At 36.2% G+C, this 22,851-nt stretch overlaps 1 protein-coding gene across 1 annotated transcript in view; it reads left to right on the forward strand.

Annotated features, from left to right (window-relative positions):
- The first annotated feature begins 4,475 nt into the window (after positions 1-4,475).
- LOC138698608 (BTB/POZ domain-containing protein 7) overlaps positions 4,476-22,851 on the forward strand; it is a 46,146-nt gene continuing 27,770 nt past the window's right edge. Inside the window, exons 1-5 of the mRNA XM_069824656.1 lie at positions 4,476-4,778; positions 5,042-5,278; positions 17,775-19,023; positions 21,721-21,796; positions 22,040-22,215. Of these exons, the coding sequence (XP_069680757.1) occupies positions 5,061-5,278; positions 17,775-19,023; positions 21,721-21,796; positions 22,040-22,215 (1,719 nt within the window). The 5' untranslated portion in view covers positions 4,476-4,778; positions 5,042-5,060. The remainder of the gene's footprint in view (positions 4,779-5,041; positions 5,279-17,774; positions 19,024-21,720; positions 21,797-22,039; positions 22,216-22,851) is intronic.

Below are 22,851 nucleotides of genomic sequence, written 5' to 3' on the forward strand. Positions count from 1 at the left end.
AGTCGTCTTCCACTCCCTCACTACCATGTTTAAATAGTGCTACCCATTTGCATAATTAATCATCATTTATATTCTTTATAAAATGTAATTTGTGTTGTAGTCTAAATTATTGTTTGTTGCATTTCCAATACCTTTTTCAATGATAGCCTACCTAACTAGGGTTTCTATTAAAGCAAAAATGAATGAAACATAAATATTCTTTTAGAATTGATTTGGAGGCCGATTATTAAACCCTGGTTGAGACGGCTATCAAATATCTTTCTATCTTACTCCTTTTTAAGTAAAATAATAGTTGATACCAGCGTCGTTTAAATAACCAAATAAAAAAGTTTGATTTTTTTGTTTATTTAAAAAAACGGAAAGGATTGTACTTTAGTTACATAATTTCCGGTTGTACTGTTTCAAATATTGAATTTGAACAAAATCGGCCAAATAGCTCAAAATAAATCTCTGTGCAAAAACTGGTGGATGAGCGGACAGAGGGTAGCATGCGCTAAACCTCCATTTTCTCGCAGTGTCACAATATTTGTAATCCATTCTCCCAGCAACGTCATCGCTGTGTTAGGCCTTGGGTGGAGCCGCCGACACGTGCGAACGTGCCGATTCACTGGACAATCGTCACAGAATCGGCAGGCGGTTGACAGAGCACGATCGGTTTTAGTGACTTTTCCTCGTAGCTGCTTCCAGGTTTATTTTTCCTCCAAGGCAGTTGTAGAGGTCACTTCCGTATCGACTGCGCAGGCGTGTGTTGGACAAGGTGATTGATGACGGGAATAAACGTCAGGTACCTGCTAGTCACTTCTTTTTACGCATCCTGTAGTCACGGACCTGGCTCCGGGTGTCTGCACCTACATTCTAATTGAGAGAGAGTTTAACATAGAGAGGACAAGGAGCAAAGGAAGTACAACCTGCGATCAATGGCCAATATCTACACTGAAATCAATTGTATGCAAAAATATAATTTGTGTACACTTCGGACATTAAGTGGCTTGCTCCATCTCAAGCGTTAACATAGACTTAAGAATGCAAACATTACCGTGAAATAAAAATATTGTTAATACTATTCACGTAGAGATCATAGGCTGTGAAGATACTTGGTAACTATGGAAACATAACAATGACGTCATTTCATCATACATCATACACGTACATGTTAAAAGTTCTAAAAAAAAAAAAAAAAAAAAAAAAAACAAAGGAATTGCTATATTAAACTCCTATTAAATTATTATTATTATTATTACTTACTTACAAATGGCTTTTAAGGAACCCGAAGCTTCATTGCCGCCTTCACATAAGCCCGCCATCGGTCCCTATCCTGTGCAAGATTAATCCAGTCTCTATCATCATATCCCACCTCCCTCAAATCCATTTTAATATTATCCTCCCATCTACGTCTCGGCCTCCCTAAAGGTCTTTTTCCCTCCGGTCTCCCAACTAACACTCTATATGCATTTCTGCATTCGCCCATACGTGCTACATGCCCTGCCCATCTCAAACGTCTGGATTTAATGTTCCTAATTATGTCAGGTGAAGAATACAATGCGTGCAGTTCTGCGTTGTGTAACTTTCTCCATTCTCCTGTAACTTCATCCCGCTTAGCCCCAAATATTTTCCTAAGCACCTTATTCTCAAACACCCTTAACCTATATTCCTCTCTCAGAGTGAGAGTCCAAGTTTCACAACCATGCAGAAGAACCGGTAATATAACTGTTTTATAAATTCTAACTTTCAGATTTTTGGACAGCAGACTGGATGATAAGAGCTTCTCAACCGAATAATAACACACATTTCCCATATTTATTCTGCGTTTAATTTCCTCCCGAGTGTCATTTATATTTGTTACTGTTGCTCCAAGATATTTGAATTTTTCTACCTCTTCGAAGGCTAAATCTCCAATTTTTATATTTCCATTTCGTACAATATTCTGGTCACGAGACATAATCATATACTTTGTCTTTTCGGGATTTACTTCCAAACCGATCGCTTTACTTGCTTCAAGTAAAATTTCCGTGTTTTCCCTAATCGTTTGTGTATTTTCTCCTAACATATTCACGTCATCCGCATAGACAAGAAGCTGATGTAATCTGTTCAATTCCAAACCCTGCCTGTTATCCTGAACTTTCCTAATGGCATATTCTAAAGCGAAGTTAAAAAGTAAAGGTGATAGTGCATCTCCCTGCTTTAGCCCGCAGTGAATTGGAAAAGCATCAGATAGAAACTGACCTATACGGACTCTGCTGTATGTTTCACTGAGACACATTTTAATTAAGCGAACTAGTTTCTTGGGAATACCAAATTCAATAAGAATATCATATAATACTTCCTTCTTAACCGAGTCATATGCCTTTTTTAAATCTATGAATAACTGATGCACTGTACCCTTATACTCCCATTTTTTCTCCATTATCTGTCGAATACAAAAAATCTGATTAATAGTCGATCTATTACGCCGAAAATCGCACTGATGATCCCCAATAATTTCATCTACGTACGGAGTTAATCTTCTCAAAAGAATATTGGACAAAATTTTGTACGACGTCAACAAAAGTGATATTCCTCGAAAGTTACCACAGTTGGTTTTGTCCCCCTTTTTAAAAATAGGTACAATTATGGTCTCCTTCCATTGTTCTGGTACAATTTCCTTTTCCCAAATAGCAAGTACAAGTTTATAAATTTCGCTATATAATGCACTTCCACCCTCTTATTATTATTATTATTATTATTATTATTATTACTATTATTATTATTACTATTATTATTATTATTATTATTACTATTATTATTATTATTATTACTATTATTATTATTACTATTATTATTATTATTATTACTATTATTATTATTATTATTATTATTACTATTATTATTATTATTATTATTACTATTATTATTATTATTATTATTATTATTATTATTATTATTATTATTATTATTTGTTTGCTGGACAATAGCCAGAGGAGAATTATGGTTCAGCACAATACAAAGACAGAAGAAACAAAGGATATAAATGATAAACGACAATAATTAAATTAATATCTATACAAACAAAACATAAATAAAAGTAATGAAAAGAAAGGACATACATACCAATAAATAGTCTTTATTGTTCATTAAATGGATGTAAATTCATCCCATGTAAATTGGCTTATTTTATGCATCTACAGACCGGAGAAAGAGATTTTGAATTTCTGGTGTAAAAATTTGTTTGAAATCCTAATTCCTTAGTAGGAATACGAAGGCTGATATTACTTATGATAGATTCACAATCAATGTCAGCCTTGATAGCCTTGCAAAAAAAATAAATAACCGAGATCTAGACGTCTGGCAAATAAGCTATAACAATTAAAATATTTGCACGTAACTTCATAATTAAAATATAATAATAATAATAATAATAATAATAATAATAATAATAATAATAATAATTCTACAAAAGTTCAATTCAATAATGCAATCTCTCCTGTTGCAATGTGTTGCATGCATCTGTAATCGAGAGATAGTGAACGAGAGAGATAGAAAAGAGAGAGCGAGGGTGTTATTAAAACGATATTCACAAACAACTATTTACGTAATATAAATACAGGAACAGTCCCGTATTTTATTCAAATTTTATTTCATAATGTAAAAATCAATAATTTCTCTAACTGATGTTTACTAAATAAATTAATGTTGAAATCATAGTTTTGATTTGTATAAATGTTTGCAAATGTTTGATTTTGAAATCAGTAAATATGAATGAACTATATATGAAAGGTACCACTCGGGTTCAAATCCTGATTGGTGTGTTCCCCCCCCCCCTGAATTTTCTCTCAACCAATTGAAGCAGAATTAGACCTCGAACTCATTTCGCCATAATTAATTCACATAGGCTATCATCATTATTCATACCATAGCCCGTGTTAAGTTCACGGTGCGGCGTGCTGTACTTGTACAAGAGCGCGGCCATTCGGCTACCGAATCATTTAGAAAAGGAGTGATAAGTACAATAAGCATCAGGCCACAATGCAAGCTTTCGGGTCCTTCCTGCGTATAAGAGAAAAAAATCGGAATATCTATTATTTTATTTATTTATTTCTAATATATGTAATACAGAAATTATTCAGATATTACAAAACATGTAAGGGTGTCACTTTGTAAAACTTAAAGGTATGGAAGGGGGAGGGGTTCACCTTGAAACTTTTCAAAACTGTCTCCAAGCCTCTAGTTACGCCACTGGACAGGAGATCGAAAAGAGAATATTTAAGTAAACAGTGGCTAACAGGAAAAGAACTCGTCATCTTTTACATTTAACCGCAAATACAATACATTTTTATTATTTCCACAAATGAACCTAATCCAGTTAATTTTGTAGTCGTAAATTAATTCCCCCCGATGATAATCTTTAGTCATGGTTCCTACAACTTCCGATAGCTTCTGTCATCTTTGGACATGGCAAACATTTTTAGACATTCACGATCACGCAGGTGTCACCGTACACTCATAGAGGCAGTGAGAAAGTCTCAACCGTAAAAAACTATAGTGGTTTTACAATTCTCGACTTTCAATCAGAATTCCGATTATATATATTAGTTTTGGATAATACCATTTACACTATTTTAAATACTGCAAACGTTTCTATGCGTAGTTGTAATACTACCGCCAGCATACGGGAATGGAATTTGAAGTTCGACAAATGTAAACATGGCGACTGTTCATGCTAATTGGTGTTTATATTTTATGTTTGTGAAGATTATAGGCGTGGACTAGACTTTATTACAAAATGCAAGTTTTAGTCTCAGGTAAGAACACCTATAAAATTGATTATTATATAAGAATTTACCCTGTTTCTTTAAAAATCACTGTTATTTGAAATATAGGCGTTTTAGTTACACAGCCTAGCCCATTTAGAAGTTTTACAGGTCATTGGTTGTTAACTTTAAATAACTAATTTGCTACTGTTTAAATATGTATATTTATTTTCAAGATGATTACTGTTTAGTACATCTTATATCTTCACCGACTTCATAATCGTACATTACAAATGTGTTATGACATTTTACAGCCTGGGTGCTGGGCAAGCAATGAACCTATTTCGAGCCCTTATTCCTTGTGCGTTGCAAAGGAGTTGCTGGACAGGAGATGAACGTATGACTGGAAGAATGGGAGCTTCTGCCTCCAATCCAACTGGAGAGCCCCAGAGTAGAGTCGGTTCAACGTCTCAAGCAGCTCGTTTGTCCGGAGGTTTTCATACTGGAATTGCTCCATCAGGCACCAGCGATCAGCTGTCTGTGGTTGTGAGGTAACTTCTGTTTATATGCTGCTTCAGAGATATGTGATCAAAACATAAGGCAGTTTTCGTACATGTTCAAGAGCGCCATATCAAGAGCTAACTGATACGTGGGGAAGTGTGCGTATTGTAATATTCTATAGGCTAATTTTAACAGCACGAAAAGAAAAGTAGCCTATGTCCATGTAGCTAGTATCCCTATTGTTTAAATGGCCAATTCTAAAAATTACATGTATGCGTACAGCAGACGCGTTATATTAACTTTTAAATAGCCTATTAAAGTGTGAATACGGTTAGTTTGGACAGGTAAGGAAATATGTGAGATAGCCGAGGCTTATGTGTTTCTTTCATGTAATGACTCAAGATCACGCGTGAAGTCAGGAACTGGAGTATAGGCCTAATACCTAGCTCACGCTAAATACTATATATCAGGGGTGGCCAATTACGTGACCTTTGGGAGCCATAATCTAGGGGACAAACATTGAAGAGAGCTGTAGTTATTTTCGGGCGTTAAAACTTAAGGTATAAATAAAATAAATAATAATAGTATTTATTTTCTCTGGACCAGTTATATTTTACAGTGGACCAAATTTGTGTTAAAACAACTTTAGCATTCCTATAAATCAGTGAAGAAAAGAATGTTTTAGTAAAAAACAAGTATTTTTCCTAGACCAAAAGCACAATAGATCCCTACAAATAGAGTAAAAATTAGTATTTTACCTGGACCAAATTAGTGTTAAAACTGTTTAAGTAGGACGGCCGGATAGCTCAGTTGGTAGAGCAGCTGGCTACGGACTGGAAGGTCCGGGGTTCGATCCCAGGTTGTGACAGGATTTTTTCTCGTTGCCAGACTTTCAGAATGGACCCGAGGTTCACTCAGCCTCCTATAAAATTGAGTACCGGGTCTTTCCCGGGAGTAAAAGGTGGTCAGAGCGTGGTGCCGACCACACCACCTCATTCTAGTGCCGAGGTCACGAAAGCATGGGGCTCTACCTCCATGCCCCCCAAGTGCCTTCATGGTATGTTACGGGGATACCTTTACCTTTTACTGTTTAAGTAGAGACACATTACCATGGATCGCTATATATAGCTCCCGGATTTTTAATTGACAAACATGTAGGTTGTAGACCATGATTGATTGATTAAGTTAAATAGGGAACTGAGCATTTCTGTATCTCTTAACACAACAATGTTGAATTATTGTTGATTAGTTAAGGCAATTCGAACAAATTCACTACTTAAAACAGCAAAATGCTAAGATTCAATAAATTGAAGTGTTGAATACAATGACTCACACGAATAGATTGTCCCAAAAATGAAGATAAGTCTCTTAGTAACTTACATTCTTTTAATTTTAGGTAGGGTAGTTTTGTTCAGTTATTTGTCTCGAAAGTTCAGTGGTTGAACAGCTACTTAGATTCAACTGTTTTAATCCTTTGTCCTCTTAAATCTCCAGTAGCTTCAACTCTACAGCTTCCTAATCAACCACAATTGGTCTTGTAACAGGACAGCCATTCTTCATTGTGTCAACAAGAAAGGAATTAAAAAGAAAAAGTGATTTAAGATTTAAAAATGCTCTAAGATCATTAATTGTCTAATCTGTGATTAATTTCTCCTGCCAGATCATATAATTTACAAGTGTAATCTTCTTTTTCTTCTTCAATTACAGACAAATTTTCCAAGATTTTTTTTCGTAGAAGTGAAGTGAGCAAAATAGTGTTTTAATCTAAAAGTCTTTCTGAAAGACTTATTTTACTCTATAAGCTGAACACAGTCTGTGCTAAATCAGAAATAAGCTTATTTTATCTTTTCAATGATAGATTTAGTGATTGCAGATGTTGAACTAGGTACATCTGTGAAAAGAAGGGTGAAACTAAACTACAACCACAATTAGTACAGTGACACGTGTCGTGTACTGTACCATTGCCAAGCTGTCAGACATGTTACATGATTGTCGTAATAGCAGCAATAACAAGAAGCTTACAGGATTCACTGTCTTAGTCAGGATTTTTGAACAACCGCACAAGAGTGACAAAGAAGTTGCATGCGATTGCTTTGGCCACCTCTGCTAAACACCACAAGTGTTGATATACCGTAGCCTTTGAGGCGAAGGAATAATGCACTTCTGACTTGTATAAATTTCTGTTATTCTCACATAGAGTCTGCGTTCATTGTTAAATTACCGTCATATTAAATCTGCATCTGTATTTATAATAGAGGACACATGACAGCTGTCAAAATGCACATGTGGTGAAATGAGGTTTTGCCACTGCCTTGTCTGACCCTTAACTCCTTTCCTCTTTCCAAGAACTACCAACTCTTCTGCACCATGCTACGGATAATAATAATAACAGTAATAATAATAATGATGATGATGATGATGATGATAATAATAATTCTTTATTTATACTGGCAGAGTTAAGGCCATAGGGCCTTCTCTTACACTCTACCAGGTCACAAAGTATACAAGCAGTTAAAATTTAACAAAAAGTTAAAGAACAGAATACTAACATATTACAAAAAAAATAATAATAATAACATAATAAAATCGACAGTAAACAAAATGAAAATAATACCATAATAGAAAAAAAAAAGAAAGTAAAATATATTGGAATATAGTGAAAGCAACTCATTTAGTACAAATGGTTAATATGGAAAAACGTAAGGAAGAATATATCAAAATGGAATGTAATAAAATAATAATAAAAAAGAAAAGAAATACGAAAATTAAACAAAATTAACGATAAAAAGGTTATGATAATAAATTCATGGGCTCATAAAGAGAACAAAAAGGGGAAAGGAAGGAAAAATAAATATATAGCCTATATTTTTACAAAACTATGGCAGAGAAAAGGGCTTATAACTGAAAGGAATCTAATTCAAAAAGTACAATTTTAATTTATTTTTGAAACTAGACAATGTCCGACAGTCTCTGACATGTTGTGGTAGAGAGTTCCAGAGATGAGCTGCAGAGACGGTGAAATATGAAGAGTAGAAGGATGTTGAATTGAATTGAATTGAAATAGCCTATGAATTTCCCGTGAAGGGCTAAGGCCTCCTAAAAAAAGGGGAGCTCTTTAGAGATCATGTGGTGAGCTAATCCACATGACTGAGAAGGATGTAGGCCTATAAAATAAATAGGCTAATATGACATGCATAGCATTCATGGTGACCTTACTAATCTGATTAGTGCAATGTGGTCGTCTACCATGACAAACAATGAACATTGTATTTTTTAATTACACTCGGATTTTCCGACCTGTATATGGATGGATGTAAGTCCATCAGGTTGCGAGTGATTCCTGGTGATCCCGTAAGAGACTATTTACAACGGATTTTCGGTAGGGTGCGCTAGGTCCCTCCTTACACTTACATGTATTTAAATCTAACGTAATATTAAGGACAACACAAACACCTAGGCTTTATATACCAAGAAATAATTCCTAACGAAGGAAAAATCCGTTGACAGAATTGGAATAGAACCCAAAACCTTCGGGTTAGGAGTCATTGTCGCAAACAACTAGACTTACAATTATGGTAATACGATATTTGCCTAAAATACATTAGAGTGTCTTTCTGTTGAAACTATTTTTTCAAATGGTAGTTCAGAAAAAAAGTATTACTGGAATTTATTAAATTATTTAATATTGCTGTTGGAAATATTTTGTTCTCAGCTTTCATCAAACTATTAATTATATACATAATTGCAGAAACCTTAGGCCTATATTTTGCGTGTGCATCAGACTGCAAAGGAAAAGTCCTTTTCTACTTATTCAACCATGTAGGACAGTAAACATATTGCTAATAAGTTACTGAGATGATATTGTTTAATCATCTGCTGCAGCTCTATACATATAATTTGTCAATCTACTGCATTTTTATTATAGATGGTATGGCCCGATTGTATAAACCATTTAATCTTAGATTAGAGGTTAAATTGATCCTTGTTTCAGCTGAACTTGGAATTTTGTGTTGTATAAAGTCTAATCTGAGATTAATTTGTCTCAAACTAAAGTCAACTTTGACTGAAGAAATTTCTCCGATTAAGTTCGATGATCCAAGTTCAGTTATTTCTTTTCTGTTTGAAATATACGAGTGACAGATTGTGCAAGTGAAATATCCATTATTATTAATATTAATAGGTATGATAGGTACATTTATATATATTTCTTTCAATTTCTTGCCTTAATACACAAACAATCTTATATTTTATAAGGCTCTATCGTGTTCAGCCGTATCAAATAACATAACCTATAATTATATTATGTTTATAACAACCATTAATTATTAATGGATATGATAGGTACATTCATAAATGTTCAATCAACTGTGTTACTAAACGAAAATTGTCGTTTTATAAAGCTTTATTATGTTTAGCAGTATCAAACACCATAACAAGATAACAACTCGGAGAACAGTGAACCTTCTTCTTATTGTCCGCCATTATTTACATTGCACAAAAAACCAGTGCCTCCAACAGAGTGTAATACGGAAAGTCGCCAAAAAGTAGTTGTAAAGTCGCTAGATTTCTCATTATCAACAAAGAAAGATTAAATTTTGTCACTATGGGGTGCTAAAAAGGTCACTAAATCCTATTTAAGCAATATAAAAGTTAAAAGAAATTGTTGTTGAAAAAGAGTTAAAGTCGCTAGATTGGCAACACTGAACAAACCTGTCCGCGCATCACGTATTTCACCTGTTTATGCGATGTTGCCAAATCCTTTTCACGTGAACTTAGATTGCATTTGAACCAAGGTAATTTGATCGCAGAAAAGTTTTATACAATAGAAGAAGTGTCTGAACTCGGTTCACTTTTCGATCTTCGATCAAAGTTGATCTTTAGTCAGGGAGTTTTATACAATTGTCATACATATGCATCTAGTGTGAGGCTTACCATTTATCACAACTCCTGTTACTCGTGTGATATTACCTTTAAGAAAAACAAACTTACAAGCACTGAAAGGCTGAAAAGTGGAAGTAGCCTACTTGGAAATGTTAGGAAAACTAAGAGATGCAGTAGAGTAGGTTGCTGTGGAAGCATAAGAAGAAAAGCACTTGCGAAGACTGTCTGCTTATGACTTGGACGTACATTAAAAGTCATCAGAGATCAAGTTTAGCTGCTGCATGTCTGGCCTTTCATCTGATATTACTGTCTGCTAGTCTGTTGTTATTGTTGTTACGTCAAGTTGAACACGTTTTCGCTATAAATATAAATTACGTGTGTGAGTGTATTGAGTTAATGATTAGTGAACAGTTTAAAATAACTTAATTTTCTATTAAAAATAATTGTTGACTTTGAGTTATCCAAGTTACAGCGGAGTCTAAAATGTCAGTACTCAATGATAGTTATGACGAAGTGCATAAACCTCAATCGAGTGATTGATTTAATAGTGGAGTATGGACTGTGAGGTCTCTGTGTCCTAGTTCCACGATGTCCCCTACAATACAGTCTGCTAGTGATTATAGAGACTGGTCCTTTGAAATAAAACCATTTTGTCTCAAACTTCACCTGCCTGATAGCTTCTGGTTCCAACGATAAACCTCGCCGAGCAAGAGTGACTTGCAGGAAGCAAAGATGCCCTGACTGGGTGGGCAAACAGAAACCATTTCTCAATAAACAAATCGAAGACAGTGCAAATGATATTCAGAAAAGGCAGTAAGCTATCCAAAGAAGACACATTACACTACAAAGGACAACCACTGGTAATAGTCAGTGCATTTAAATACTTGGATATCACACTGCAGCAACCACTAGATCCTTCAGAAACCATATCTGAGACAAGAACAGAGCAGAAATTAAAGTCATCAGCAACATAACAGCAATATCACTAGTCACGGCCATGATTTTATTCCAGGACATAATGCCCATTCTCAGCTATACATAGCTTGTGACTGATATGGGAGAAACTTAGTCTTAGCGATCTGAAAACGTTAGAAAAGATCGCGGCACTGTTCTTGAAAGCTGCGCTCGGTGTGTCAAAATGCACATCACTCACACTCATCTACGAACTAGCGAGAGAAAGCTTCCTTATTGATGACTTGAGAACCACACTACTCCTGCCATCTTCAAAGAACTCTGCAAACCTTCTAGTATACAAAGGAAGAATGTGCGTGTGCGTGCATGCGTGTTTTTTTTAAGCTATGAAATGTTATGTAAGGTTACAATATTGTTATTACAAATGAAATATTTTTATAGTTATTCATCCAGTTGTGTGTGGGTCTTTTTCATATATCTAATGGCGGTGTGATGTAGATATTAATGTGTGTGATTCTCTAATTTTCCTAGGTCGTAATTGAGTCATACTTCCTATTTTAGCTGCGTCTTTAAACTACATCAAAATTAAGTATTTGGCATAAAAAGCATTCAGAGGGAGTATGTTTCACTATTATGGAAGCAAATAACTTTCAAAATGTCTGGTATTCTTCATTGAAAATAAATCGGAACAATTTTTTATTTGAACTTCTTATGGACTTAGTTTGCAGCATTTGCTGCACAAAACCCTAGTGTTTATATATATCTAATGACTCGTATTTTTTTGCGGTTCTGGATTTCATGTCTGGTTGTGAATCTGAATTTTTTTCTGTTGAAATGAAAACAAAAATTGAAATCTGTAATAGTATAGATGTATGTACAAGTATAGATGTATGTACAAAACTTGTTTGTTATTTTGAGGTTTAAAAATGGAAGTAATAAAGTTTGAAAGTTTGAGTGAGGCACTTAACTACTGTGTAGCTTTATTGTATTGATTTATTCCATGTTGAAAGTATTCTTAGAGGCAGCACCATAGAGCTTCAGTTTAATGTCACATGTAAGTCTAAAATCAATAACAGATGTGCCAACATATTGTTGAAAGCATTTTCATGTTGACAGAATTGAATGCATAGATTATGTCGAACAGTGAAGGAAAGCAGAAGTGGCTTTCCATTAAGAAGGATTAGGAGATTGGAGTAGTGTGTTATAATTCTCCAGATGAGTGGATTCCTGTTCTTTTTGAACTTATGGAGTATTGTCCCTTTGTTTACAAAAATACAGAACGATGAATTTTCTATCATTTGTAGAGGTCCCCTCATTTTCAGGTTCCTTAAGACATTGAGGACATTAAGGTATAAATGGTTGGATAGATGCGTAATTAGGTAAATAGTTAATAAACTGTAAGTAAGTAATATACAGACGTGGACAAATTATTAGCAAAATTTGAGATTTTTATTATATATTTTTACAAAATATGATTCTTCAATTTAGACTACAGTTGACATTTTTGTGCATTTCCAAATTATTAGCAAAATTGAAGATTTGTATTGTATATTTTTTAAAATTTAACTCCTCAATTTGGACTACATTTAATATTTTTCCATATTTACAAATTATTAGCAAAACTGTAGGTTTTTATTGTATATTTTTACAAAATTCGATTCTTCAATTTGGACCACAGTTGACATTTTGGATATTTCCAAATTATTAGCAAAATTGAAGATTTTTGTTTTATATTTTTACAAAATATGACTCTTCAATGCAGTTGACATTTTTGCTAATTTACAAATTATTAGCAAAATTGATTTTTATTATATATTTTTACAAAACCTGACTCTTCAATTTAAACTACAGTTGACTTTTTGCATATTTCTGTCTTCTATAATGAAGTAAATATGCAAAATTGTCAACTGTAGTCTAAATTGAAAAGTCAAATTTTGTAAATAGAATTATCATAAAAAATCGTCAATTTTGTTAATAATTTGTCCACGTCTGTATATAAGTTAGTTGGAACATCAGTTCAGTTCAGAAAACTCTGCATAAATCATTACGTGGAATTCTTTCGTTTTTAGCACTTTAGTTAGTAACACAGTAAAGGCATCATGTTCCACTAAGGTAAGGTTACCAGATGTCCCCTTTTCTGGGAGCAGTTCCCAATTTTTCCTTTTTGTCCCTGAACAAAATTCGTGCCTGGATAGCCCCCAGGTTATTATTAAACTTCTCCAGATATCCCCGCATTTTCAGTGTTAGTTATGAAAGTGTTGTTGAATATCTCAGTACCTTGGGTATTCATTCACAGATATCTATTGCTGAGATATCTTCCAGAAAGATAAAAATTTGAAGAGAGTTCATTTTTCTTCAAACGACCTGAATGAAGATATTTATAATATGATGAAATTTCTTGAATATACATTTTTAACACTTCTGTCACTTAAGATTTGTTATAGAAACAACTTTTCTGTGTTAATGTGAAACTAAGCATACTTTAGTAGACTAACTTAGTATCTGAAGATGGCTACAAATGAAGCCGAAACTAGTCAACTAAGGTAAATTAGTTTCACATTATTACAGGAAAGTTACTTCTGGTAACAAATCGAAATTTCTTGCCTAAAGAAATATGTGACTTCAGAGAAAATAACAAAATGGAATGAAGGAAATACTACTTTTGGAGTGACATTTCTTATTTTTTTCTTTGAGAAAATTATTTCCTGTGCATAACTCCGCAAGTTTATTGAACAATGTCTGAGTCTTTCTAGAAGTAATGCTTCAGTAGAGAGAGTTTTTTCTTAATGTGGACTCCACAAAAATCCAGAATGAGTTCAGAAACTTTCAACATGACCTGTAAGGAATTTGCTGCAAAATTGGGGATCCATACATCTGTTTAAGAAAATCACACTTAAGAAAAATACAGTAATTTAAGTAGTAAAGTAGAATTAATGTTAGCATTTAAATAAAATGACTGTTTTAATTCTTTAAAGTGTGTAAAATCAACAATGTAAGTGAATGGCTAAACAACTTTTCTTGTTCCTCAATCCCAAATGGATTGTAGCAAACTGCAGTACTCAAGATTTATAGTATACTTTTATGTGCTATTAATTGCATCAGAGCCTTAAGTATTTTCAGACTATTTTCAATGTTACTGATCATGTTAATGTCTTGCTTCCAGACTATTTTTTAGGTTATTGCATGTAAGGGACTCCTCACTTTTTCAGCACTAAAATTAAGATAAAATTATTTTATGCCATCCTAGCATTATAAACATGTTGTTACTACATCCAATATTGTGCATAATTGGCTTATTATGGCACACGTGCCAATAATAGCAATGATGTATTCGCTATGATGTAATACCGGAATGCTTGGGTGGGGATGCATGCAACTTGTCTGGCTATCTTGCTTACCGCTCCTATGCGCCACGTAACAAGAAATTAAATGCAGGTCAGACAGTAACGTATTATTTATTTCCAGTCTTTAACAATTTTGTATCACTTTTGTAATATCACACGAAACAGTTCTGTGGTTCAGAGAAAATATATTAACAAAATAAAGGAGCATTTGTAACATAAAATTTGATACCTAGGATGTAACTAGGGTTTGTAATACCTGCAAGGCCATCCATTTCTCTTTATTCAGTACCAATGTCAGGTGCAACTAGTCGATACAATCAATACGAACATATCAACACTTTAAACACTGATTAGTATTTTATTATATACATACATATATATATATATATATATATATATATATATATATATTCACTTTTTTTATTTTTCACTTTTTCTTTACATGAAATTTTTGGAAAAAAAAAAAAACAAATATTTTTCTAAGTTAGGAATCTTTCAATCTTTAATAAATCAATTAAAACTAAAATATCATTTATGTGTATAATAATTATTACTGTACTCCATTATATTATTGCATTATATTTTGCATTTATTTTACAATTGCATTATTTATTATTTTTCATTTCATTTTATTATTTGTACTTTCTAGTTAACCGAATCTTCTATGTTTTACCTGATATAATTTCATTCTATTGCTTGTATTATTATTTCTTGTTTTATTATTTTGATATTCATCACTTTCTTTTGCTTACATATATTTGATATAATTTCATTGTATTTCTTATATTATTCTTTCTTGTATTATTATTTTAATATTCATCACTTTCTTTTGCTTACATATATTTGATATAATTTCATTGTATTTCTTATATTATTCTTTCTTGTATTATTATTTTGATATTCATCACTTTCTTTTGCTTACATATATTTGATATAATTTCATTGTATTTCTTATATTATTCTTTCTTGTTTTATTATTTTGATATTCATCACTTTCTTTTGCTTACATATATTTGATATAATTTCATTGTATTTCGTATATTATTCTTTCTTGTATTATTATTTTGATATTCATCACTTTCTTTTGCTTATATATATTTGATATAATTTCATTGTATTTCTTATATTATTCTTTCTTGTTTTATTATTTTGATATTCATCACTTTACTTTTGCTTACATATATTTGATTATTTAAATTAAACAATTAAATAATTATCTTAGTGTAGGCTTAAACTTGTAATATTACTTTTTCATTATTCGATGTAAACTCCACTCCCAGCCACAAGCTTTTGCTTTATCGGGAGTGTGAACCAAAAGTGTACCATTATTATGATCGTTCAAATAAATTATTAATATTATTATTATTATTATTATTATTATTATTATTATTATTATTATTATGTCAGCTATGGATGCAGAATTATTTAATAATTTATTTCCTACAATTTATAATGCTGAGATGTCATAAAATGTTGTATCCAACTAGTGGATAATCTTATTATGACGTCGACCTGGTTGGCAAGTTGGTATAGCGCTGGCCTTTATGCCCAAGGTTGCGGGTTCGATCCCGGGCCAGGTCGATGGCATTTAAGTGTGCTTAAATGTGACAGGCTCATGTCAGTAGATTTACTGGCATGTAAAAGAACTCCTGCGGGACAAAATTCCGGCACATCCGGCGACGCTGATATAACCTCTGCAGTTGCGAGCGTCGTTAAATAAAACATAACATTTCTTATTATGACACTCGTGAAAATTGTCACATGAACGATAGTGAGTGCGACAAACATTCACTCATTCCATAATGACCAAGATTATCCAGTTGTTGCATAAATAACTATTATGTAAACACAGTAAATAATAATCACTTTGACGTTGATGAACAAGTCACAGTCCTAGCCAAATGGCTAAGTATTAACTTTTCCATCAGGGTTGTCTGGAACAAGTTTTTGCGGAATATTGTTGTTTCTCTTTCCAGCATTTTACCATTCTACCATTTCTTCATTAATCTTATTCATTATCATCATTCAGTATTCATGATAGTAAATTGATCTGTGAATGTGGCATGTTATCTTCTGTGCAGGGCCACAGTACCTGCTATTCGAGAACAAACATTTTATGAATAACAAAGGAAGTGTCCCAGAAAAACTAAGTATTTACAATTTCTTTTTTTCTTCCTTTTTTATCAAAATTCATTCATTTGTAGTTCTCTGCCCAATGGCAGATCTTTCATTTCAAACCTAGCATTCTCCAATCTTTCCTATTTTCCGCCTTCCTCTTAAACTGGGTGCACACAGAATCAGACGCGGCGAGGCGAGACGCGACGCTATGTTTTGCTTTACAACGCTTTGCGACAGCTTAAAACTGTCTGCTCGCGACAACTGATTTGCTGGCTGTGTGGGTTTGGAAAACTGGCCTAGGCTAGAAAATGGCGTCAATGAAAGAGGACTGTCTATATGAGAAATTCTATTGTATTTGGTTATTAATTCCTAAGAATGCCTAATATGCCTAAAAATCTGTACGATTCAAAGAGTCTTAAAATTAAATACTACCAATGTAGCACCAACGTCATTTTCTATGATTATGACTACTTCACGACTCATAATAAGAAAAATAATATATTAAATCAATAATGAGTTATAGTATAGAGCAAAGAAGTAGGCCTATAACAAGTTATTATCAATATTATTATTCACCTGGTGCTTTCATCTCATTTGCAATTTCTCACATATTTTTAGAAATCACATTATTATCGTGATACTGTTTCAAAGATTTTACAGAATGTATATTTCCTGTACTAAAACAACTCATTTATCCGCATCGAGCTCCATTATGAATAATGTGCACTACACAACAATATAGTATTTGTAGATAGTGAAAGCGTGCAATCATAGCCACTACTAACACATGCGCAGCACACTGCAGCTGTCTGTCTCCTCGTGACGAACTTCAAGCAGTCATTTGATGTTGTCTCCCTGTGTCTGCTCGTGACCGTCGCACCGCGTCTGATTCTATGTGCACCCGGCCTTAGTCTCTGCATATGATCCATGTTGTCAATCATGCGATACCTTCTTCTGCCCTGAACTTTTCTCGATTGGAGGGATAGTTTACGTTCAGTATATTTTACCGTGAAAAGACTTATCATGCCATATTTGCGTTTTTTCTTGGAAAAGATATGTAGTTGCTTCCCGTTGCTTTCTGAACAACACACTCTTTTGCATCATAAAAGATCGCAGAGGGCCCCAGCATCGACTTTGGGAGAGTGGATTTGACTAATTAGGCCCTCTCGACTTTACCGAAATTCACCACAAGAGTTAAATATCGGCTCTATCAGGGTTTAAAGATGTGATATTTAAATGTTTTTGGGTTTGATTTAATGTTGCGTGACATCAAACTTTTCTTTGTGCTTAGGGAGAGAAAAAAGAAAGTGACAGGGTTTGCAACGCTGCGCAAGAAGTTCATTCGTCGCCGGCGGTCGTCGAAGGCGTGCGATCATGGGCGTGTGCTGCGGGAGCTCGTCGCCGAGTGGGGGCCCCTGGAGGTGGGGGCGCTGCTGGAGGAGTACGAGGCCCTCGCCGCGCTGAAGGACTTGTCTGTGCAGGCCGAGCTCGCTCGGCCGCCCGCCGCCACCTACAAGCAGGACCTGTCCACGCTGTACGACTTCAAGTATTGCACGGACGCCGACCTGGTGTTCCGCGGAGTCTGCTTCCCGGTCCACCGCGCTCTTCTTTCTGCACGCTGTCCCTACTTCCGAGACCTGCTGGCCGGGTGCCCAGGCTACGGGGCTCGCATATGCCTCGAACTGCGCACCCCGGGTGTCGACGTTCAGATGTTCTCGGCCCTACTTCGGTACCTGTACACGGGCGACATCTGTACGCACGACGGAACTGTTGACCTCGCTCTGCTCCGACGGCTAGGGGAGGAGTTCGGCACGCCCAACCCCTTGGAGCACGACCTGTGTTATTTGCTGGAGACGGGTGACTATGCCGACGCCGCCCTCGTGTTCACGTCGGACGGGGGCGGCAACGGGGGCGGAGAGTACCAGCGCCCCGATTCGGGCAGCTCGGAGTACGGCTTTCGACCGAAGCTGGAGCTGCCCTGCCACAAAGCCATTCTGAGCGCTCGCTCTCCGTTCTTCCGCAACTTGATCCAACGACGCACGCGCTCGGGGGAGGAGCACACGGAGAGAGCCCTGCACATCCCCACGCGCATCGTGTTGGACGAGGGCGTGATCCCCAAGCGCTACGCCAAGGTGCTGCTCCACGCCGTGTACCTGGACACCGTGGACCTGTCGCTGATCCTGCGGGGCAGCGGCTGTGGCAGTGGGGCGGGCAGCCTGGGCGAGGTGCAGGCGCTGACCCACACGGGGCGCACGCGGCCCAGCCCCCTCGAGGAGGCCATGGAGCTGTACCAGATCGGCCGGTTCCTGGAGCTCGACATCCTGGCGCAAGGCTGTGAGGACCTCATCCTGGAGTGGCTGTCGCTGGAATCGCTGCCCAGTGTCCTGCGCTGGGGTAGCCAGCCCCACGGCTCTGCCTGGGTTCACCGGCAGGCACTGCACTTCCTGCGCGAGGAGTTCCAAGCCGTGGCTCAGTCTCCTGTTCTGCACCAACTCGACAAGGCACACCTCATAGACGCACTGTCCAGCCACTTCCTGCAAGTGAGTCATGGTCACCACAGTCACTGCAACAACTAATAAACAGTATTGTCACAAAATTCATCACCATATCATTACCTTAAAAATTATCACCACACAACCACAAAAACAACCACTAATATCACAATAATCTCAACAACCATACAGAATTCATCATCACACCACCATCACCAAATTTACTACCACACAACCTTCAGAACAACCATATTATCACAACAATCATCACATTACCATCACAGTAATCACCATCATCATCATCATCATCCTTCACGAATTAGGCCTCTGTAGACCTGTTTCGGCCCCATTTAGAAGTCTTCAAAAGGTCTTCCTGGTCGACGATGTCCTCTAGGTTTATACTGCATCATAATTTTTGGGATTCTTGAATTTTCCATTCTTACATGATCTAGCCAATTGAATTTGTATCTGCTGATTTTTTCCTCTACTGACTCTACTTCTAATTGTTCTAAAATTTCTTCATTCCTTTTTCGGTCTAAAAGAGTATATCCTGCTGTCCTCCTCAAAAATTTCATTTCCGTTGCTTTGATTCTGTTCATGTCTTTTTTTTTAATGTCCAAATCTCACTTCCGTATAAAAGGGAGGGTAATGCTAGTGTATTATATATTTTTATTGTTGTAGATTTTTGTACTTATTTAGCTTTTAATGTATTGTTTATTATTCCTAGAATTTGTGTAAATTTGGTAATTTTCTTGTTCACATCTTTTTCATTTTGATATGATATTTCACAACCCAGATAATTGAAATTTTGCACTTGTTCGAGGCATTGGTTATTGTGTATTATCTTACTTCTGACTGGGTCTTGTCCTAAAAATGCCATTACCTTTAATTTTTGTGCTGAAATTTCCATCCCAAAATCTTTTAATATTTTATTTAATGTATATAATCCTCTTTGTAAATTATCCTCTGAATTGGAAATTATGACTTGATCATCAGTATCGAGTAAGGTATTTAATGTTAGAGCACTGGTTATTTTGATATCACTATATCATGCACTATCTCTAGGGCCTGGATTCTTATGTAATTACATATTGCATTCCTTTACTTATAGGCTACTGAAAATGACAAATGTCGGCGATTTGCGGTTCTGATATGGTTATAGTTGAGTTTCCATATTCTTAGTAATATTACATATTTTACATATTATGTAAAGAGGAGATAAATCTTAATGTTCATGTCCCATAACACCACGTGGAAGTCCACACCTGTGGAGTAATGGTCAGCGCGTCTGGCTGCGAAACCAGGTGGCCCGGGTTCGATTCCCGGTCGGGGCAAGCTACCTGGTTGAGGTTTTTTCCGGGGTTTTCCCTCAACCCAATATGAGCAAATGCTGGATAACTTTCGGTGCTGGACCCCGGACTCATTTCACTGGCATTAACACCTTCATCTCATTCAGACGCTAAATAACCTAAGATGTTGATAAAGCGTCGTAAAATAACCTACTTAAAAAAAAAACACCACCTGGAGGGCCGCCTTTTGTTCTCGCTATAGCGCACAATGCTTGTAAAGAGAGAGGGCACGGAACTGACATCATTATATTCTGTTCACAACTATAGAAAATACTTCAATTTCTAAAAGTCTAAACTTGAGTGTCTTTTTTTAAAATTATGTGCTCTCAAATGGAAATTATTTCTCCTTTACCAATCTAATATTTACCTAATATGTACTTTGCCACTCACAGAAATGATAATTTGCAGTCATTCTGTGCAGATGTCAGAGGCTTCAAAATTTGTGGGTTAGGCAACTCTGGTACTTTACCACTCTTATGTGGAGTTATCGGAGAATGGATCAGCTGATATGTAGGAAATCTCATTTTGTCGAAATATAATGTTAGTTATTTGTTTAATACTGGGTGTTCATTTCAAAGTGTGTCATGACGTTACTGTTGCGAGTCTGCGATTTGAAGCAAGTTTCAGTTTTTATGTCAGAGAAGTTGCCTATTATTCAAGGCATTCAATCTGAACTTGAGAACGTGTACGGTATAACTTGAACGTCGTAGCAACAGATGGCAGTCTGTACGGTCTGTGTGCTACCATAACCTCTTTCGAACTGTGTTTTGCGCGGACAAGTCGTACGCAGGGTATTTGTTATCATCGGTTGCGTATGGCAAAATTCCACAATACAAATCAAATGCTCCATGTCCATGTTGACCGTCGAAGTTAATGTCAACAAATACGTAAGTAATCGTCTTAACCCTCTCCCCATATCCCGACAGTAAGGAAAAAAACTAACTTCAGTACGTTTTTCCAAACAGTTCACATTCTTGCCACTACTGGCGTTACCGTATGTATCGGTAAGTAATCTTCAGAATGAACGCCGTACTTGCCAGGCAACTTCTCTGGCACATAGGTAATACACCTTTGCGGAAGTGTAGGCAGATTGAATTCTCTAGGCCAGGGCTGGGCAGCAAGAGCGGATTCTACTCTCTCACATGGAGCCATATGATTTCTCTTCATCCCCTTTCTTCCCCGCCGAACACCGTGCAGCGTTGATTCAGTAACGGATGAATATTAAGTGTCCGCGTTTAGAGTCTGGATCCGCTCCCAATGCCCAGCCCTGCTCTAGGCTCATCGGCTAGCCACATGACGGCATACAGTGAGCCATGACACACTTTGAACTGAACATGCAGTATTATTGAGCACTGTACCACTGCCTGCTTTGATATGATGCTTGCTTTGCCCACAGGCCAGTGAGTTGGAAGTGCTGCAGGCTGTGCTCAAGTGGGGCGAACATGAACTCATCCGCCGCATGGAAGATAGAGGTCAGTTTATATCCACTCCATTTGAATTTGAACTGATTTTGAATTTTGTTCACTTAGATAATAACAATATTTTTTGTCTCGTGGTTACCATGCTTGTATCTTCTACATAACTGAGTAGCAGGCTTCTCCCAACAGTACAAACAAGGTCGTCAAAGTGCGTTGCAGACCACATCACCTCCTACTGCTGAGCTTGGAAATCCAGGCACCTTCACTTCCTTATTTTACTGTTATTTTGTTGTGCAGAGCCCAACCTGCTGAGCCACACGGCGCACTCTGTTACGCGGAAGGGCGTGAAGAAGCGGGACCTGAGTGACGTGGAGCTCCGAGAAATCCTGTCAGAGCTGCTGCCACTCGTCAGAATGGACCACGTGCTGCCACCTAGCAGTGATGTGCTCAATCAGGCTATTCGACGAGGGCTGGTGAGTATACACTTACTGGGAATATAAATAAGAAGGAAACCTATTATACTGTGATTATGGTTTTCACCATGGCTGTTGTTTTTGCGAAAAACATTGTACTAGATGTGGGCAATATATTAGTTTTAAAAATGTTTAAAGAAAGAAGAATTTGATATAAATTTCTTACCTGCCATTTAAATGGACGTGCAACCTATGAAAAAAAAAAAATTGTCTTAAAAGTACTTGTAACAATATTAAAGTGAACCTGGTTGGCGAGTTGGCCTTCTATGCCCAAGGTTGCGGGTTCGATCCTGGGCCAGATCGATGGCATTTAAGTGTGCTTAAATGCGACAGGCTCATGTCAGTAGATTTACTGGCATGTAAAAGAACTCCTGCGGGACAAAATTCCGGCACATCCGGCGATGCTGATATAACCTCTGCAGTTGTGAGCGTCATTTAATAAAACATAACATTTTTTAGCCATATTAAATCCATATACAGAGATTTTCAGAATTCAACCGAGGAAATTTAAGTGGTCATAGTGGGATCCTGGGTAAGTATTTTGAGATAGGGAACTAGGGGTATGCAGGTTGAAACTTCCACATAATGGCGTGGTCCAGTAAACCACTGATTGAACTTGCACGTGGCATAGCGATA

This window comes from Periplaneta americana, chromosome 4, assembly GCF_040183065.1.
Source record: "Periplaneta americana isolate PAMFEO1 chromosome 4, P.americana_PAMFEO1_priV1, whole genome shotgun sequence".
Classification (NCBI taxonomy): Eukaryota; Metazoa; Arthropoda; class Insecta; order Blattodea; family Blattidae; genus Periplaneta; species Periplaneta americana.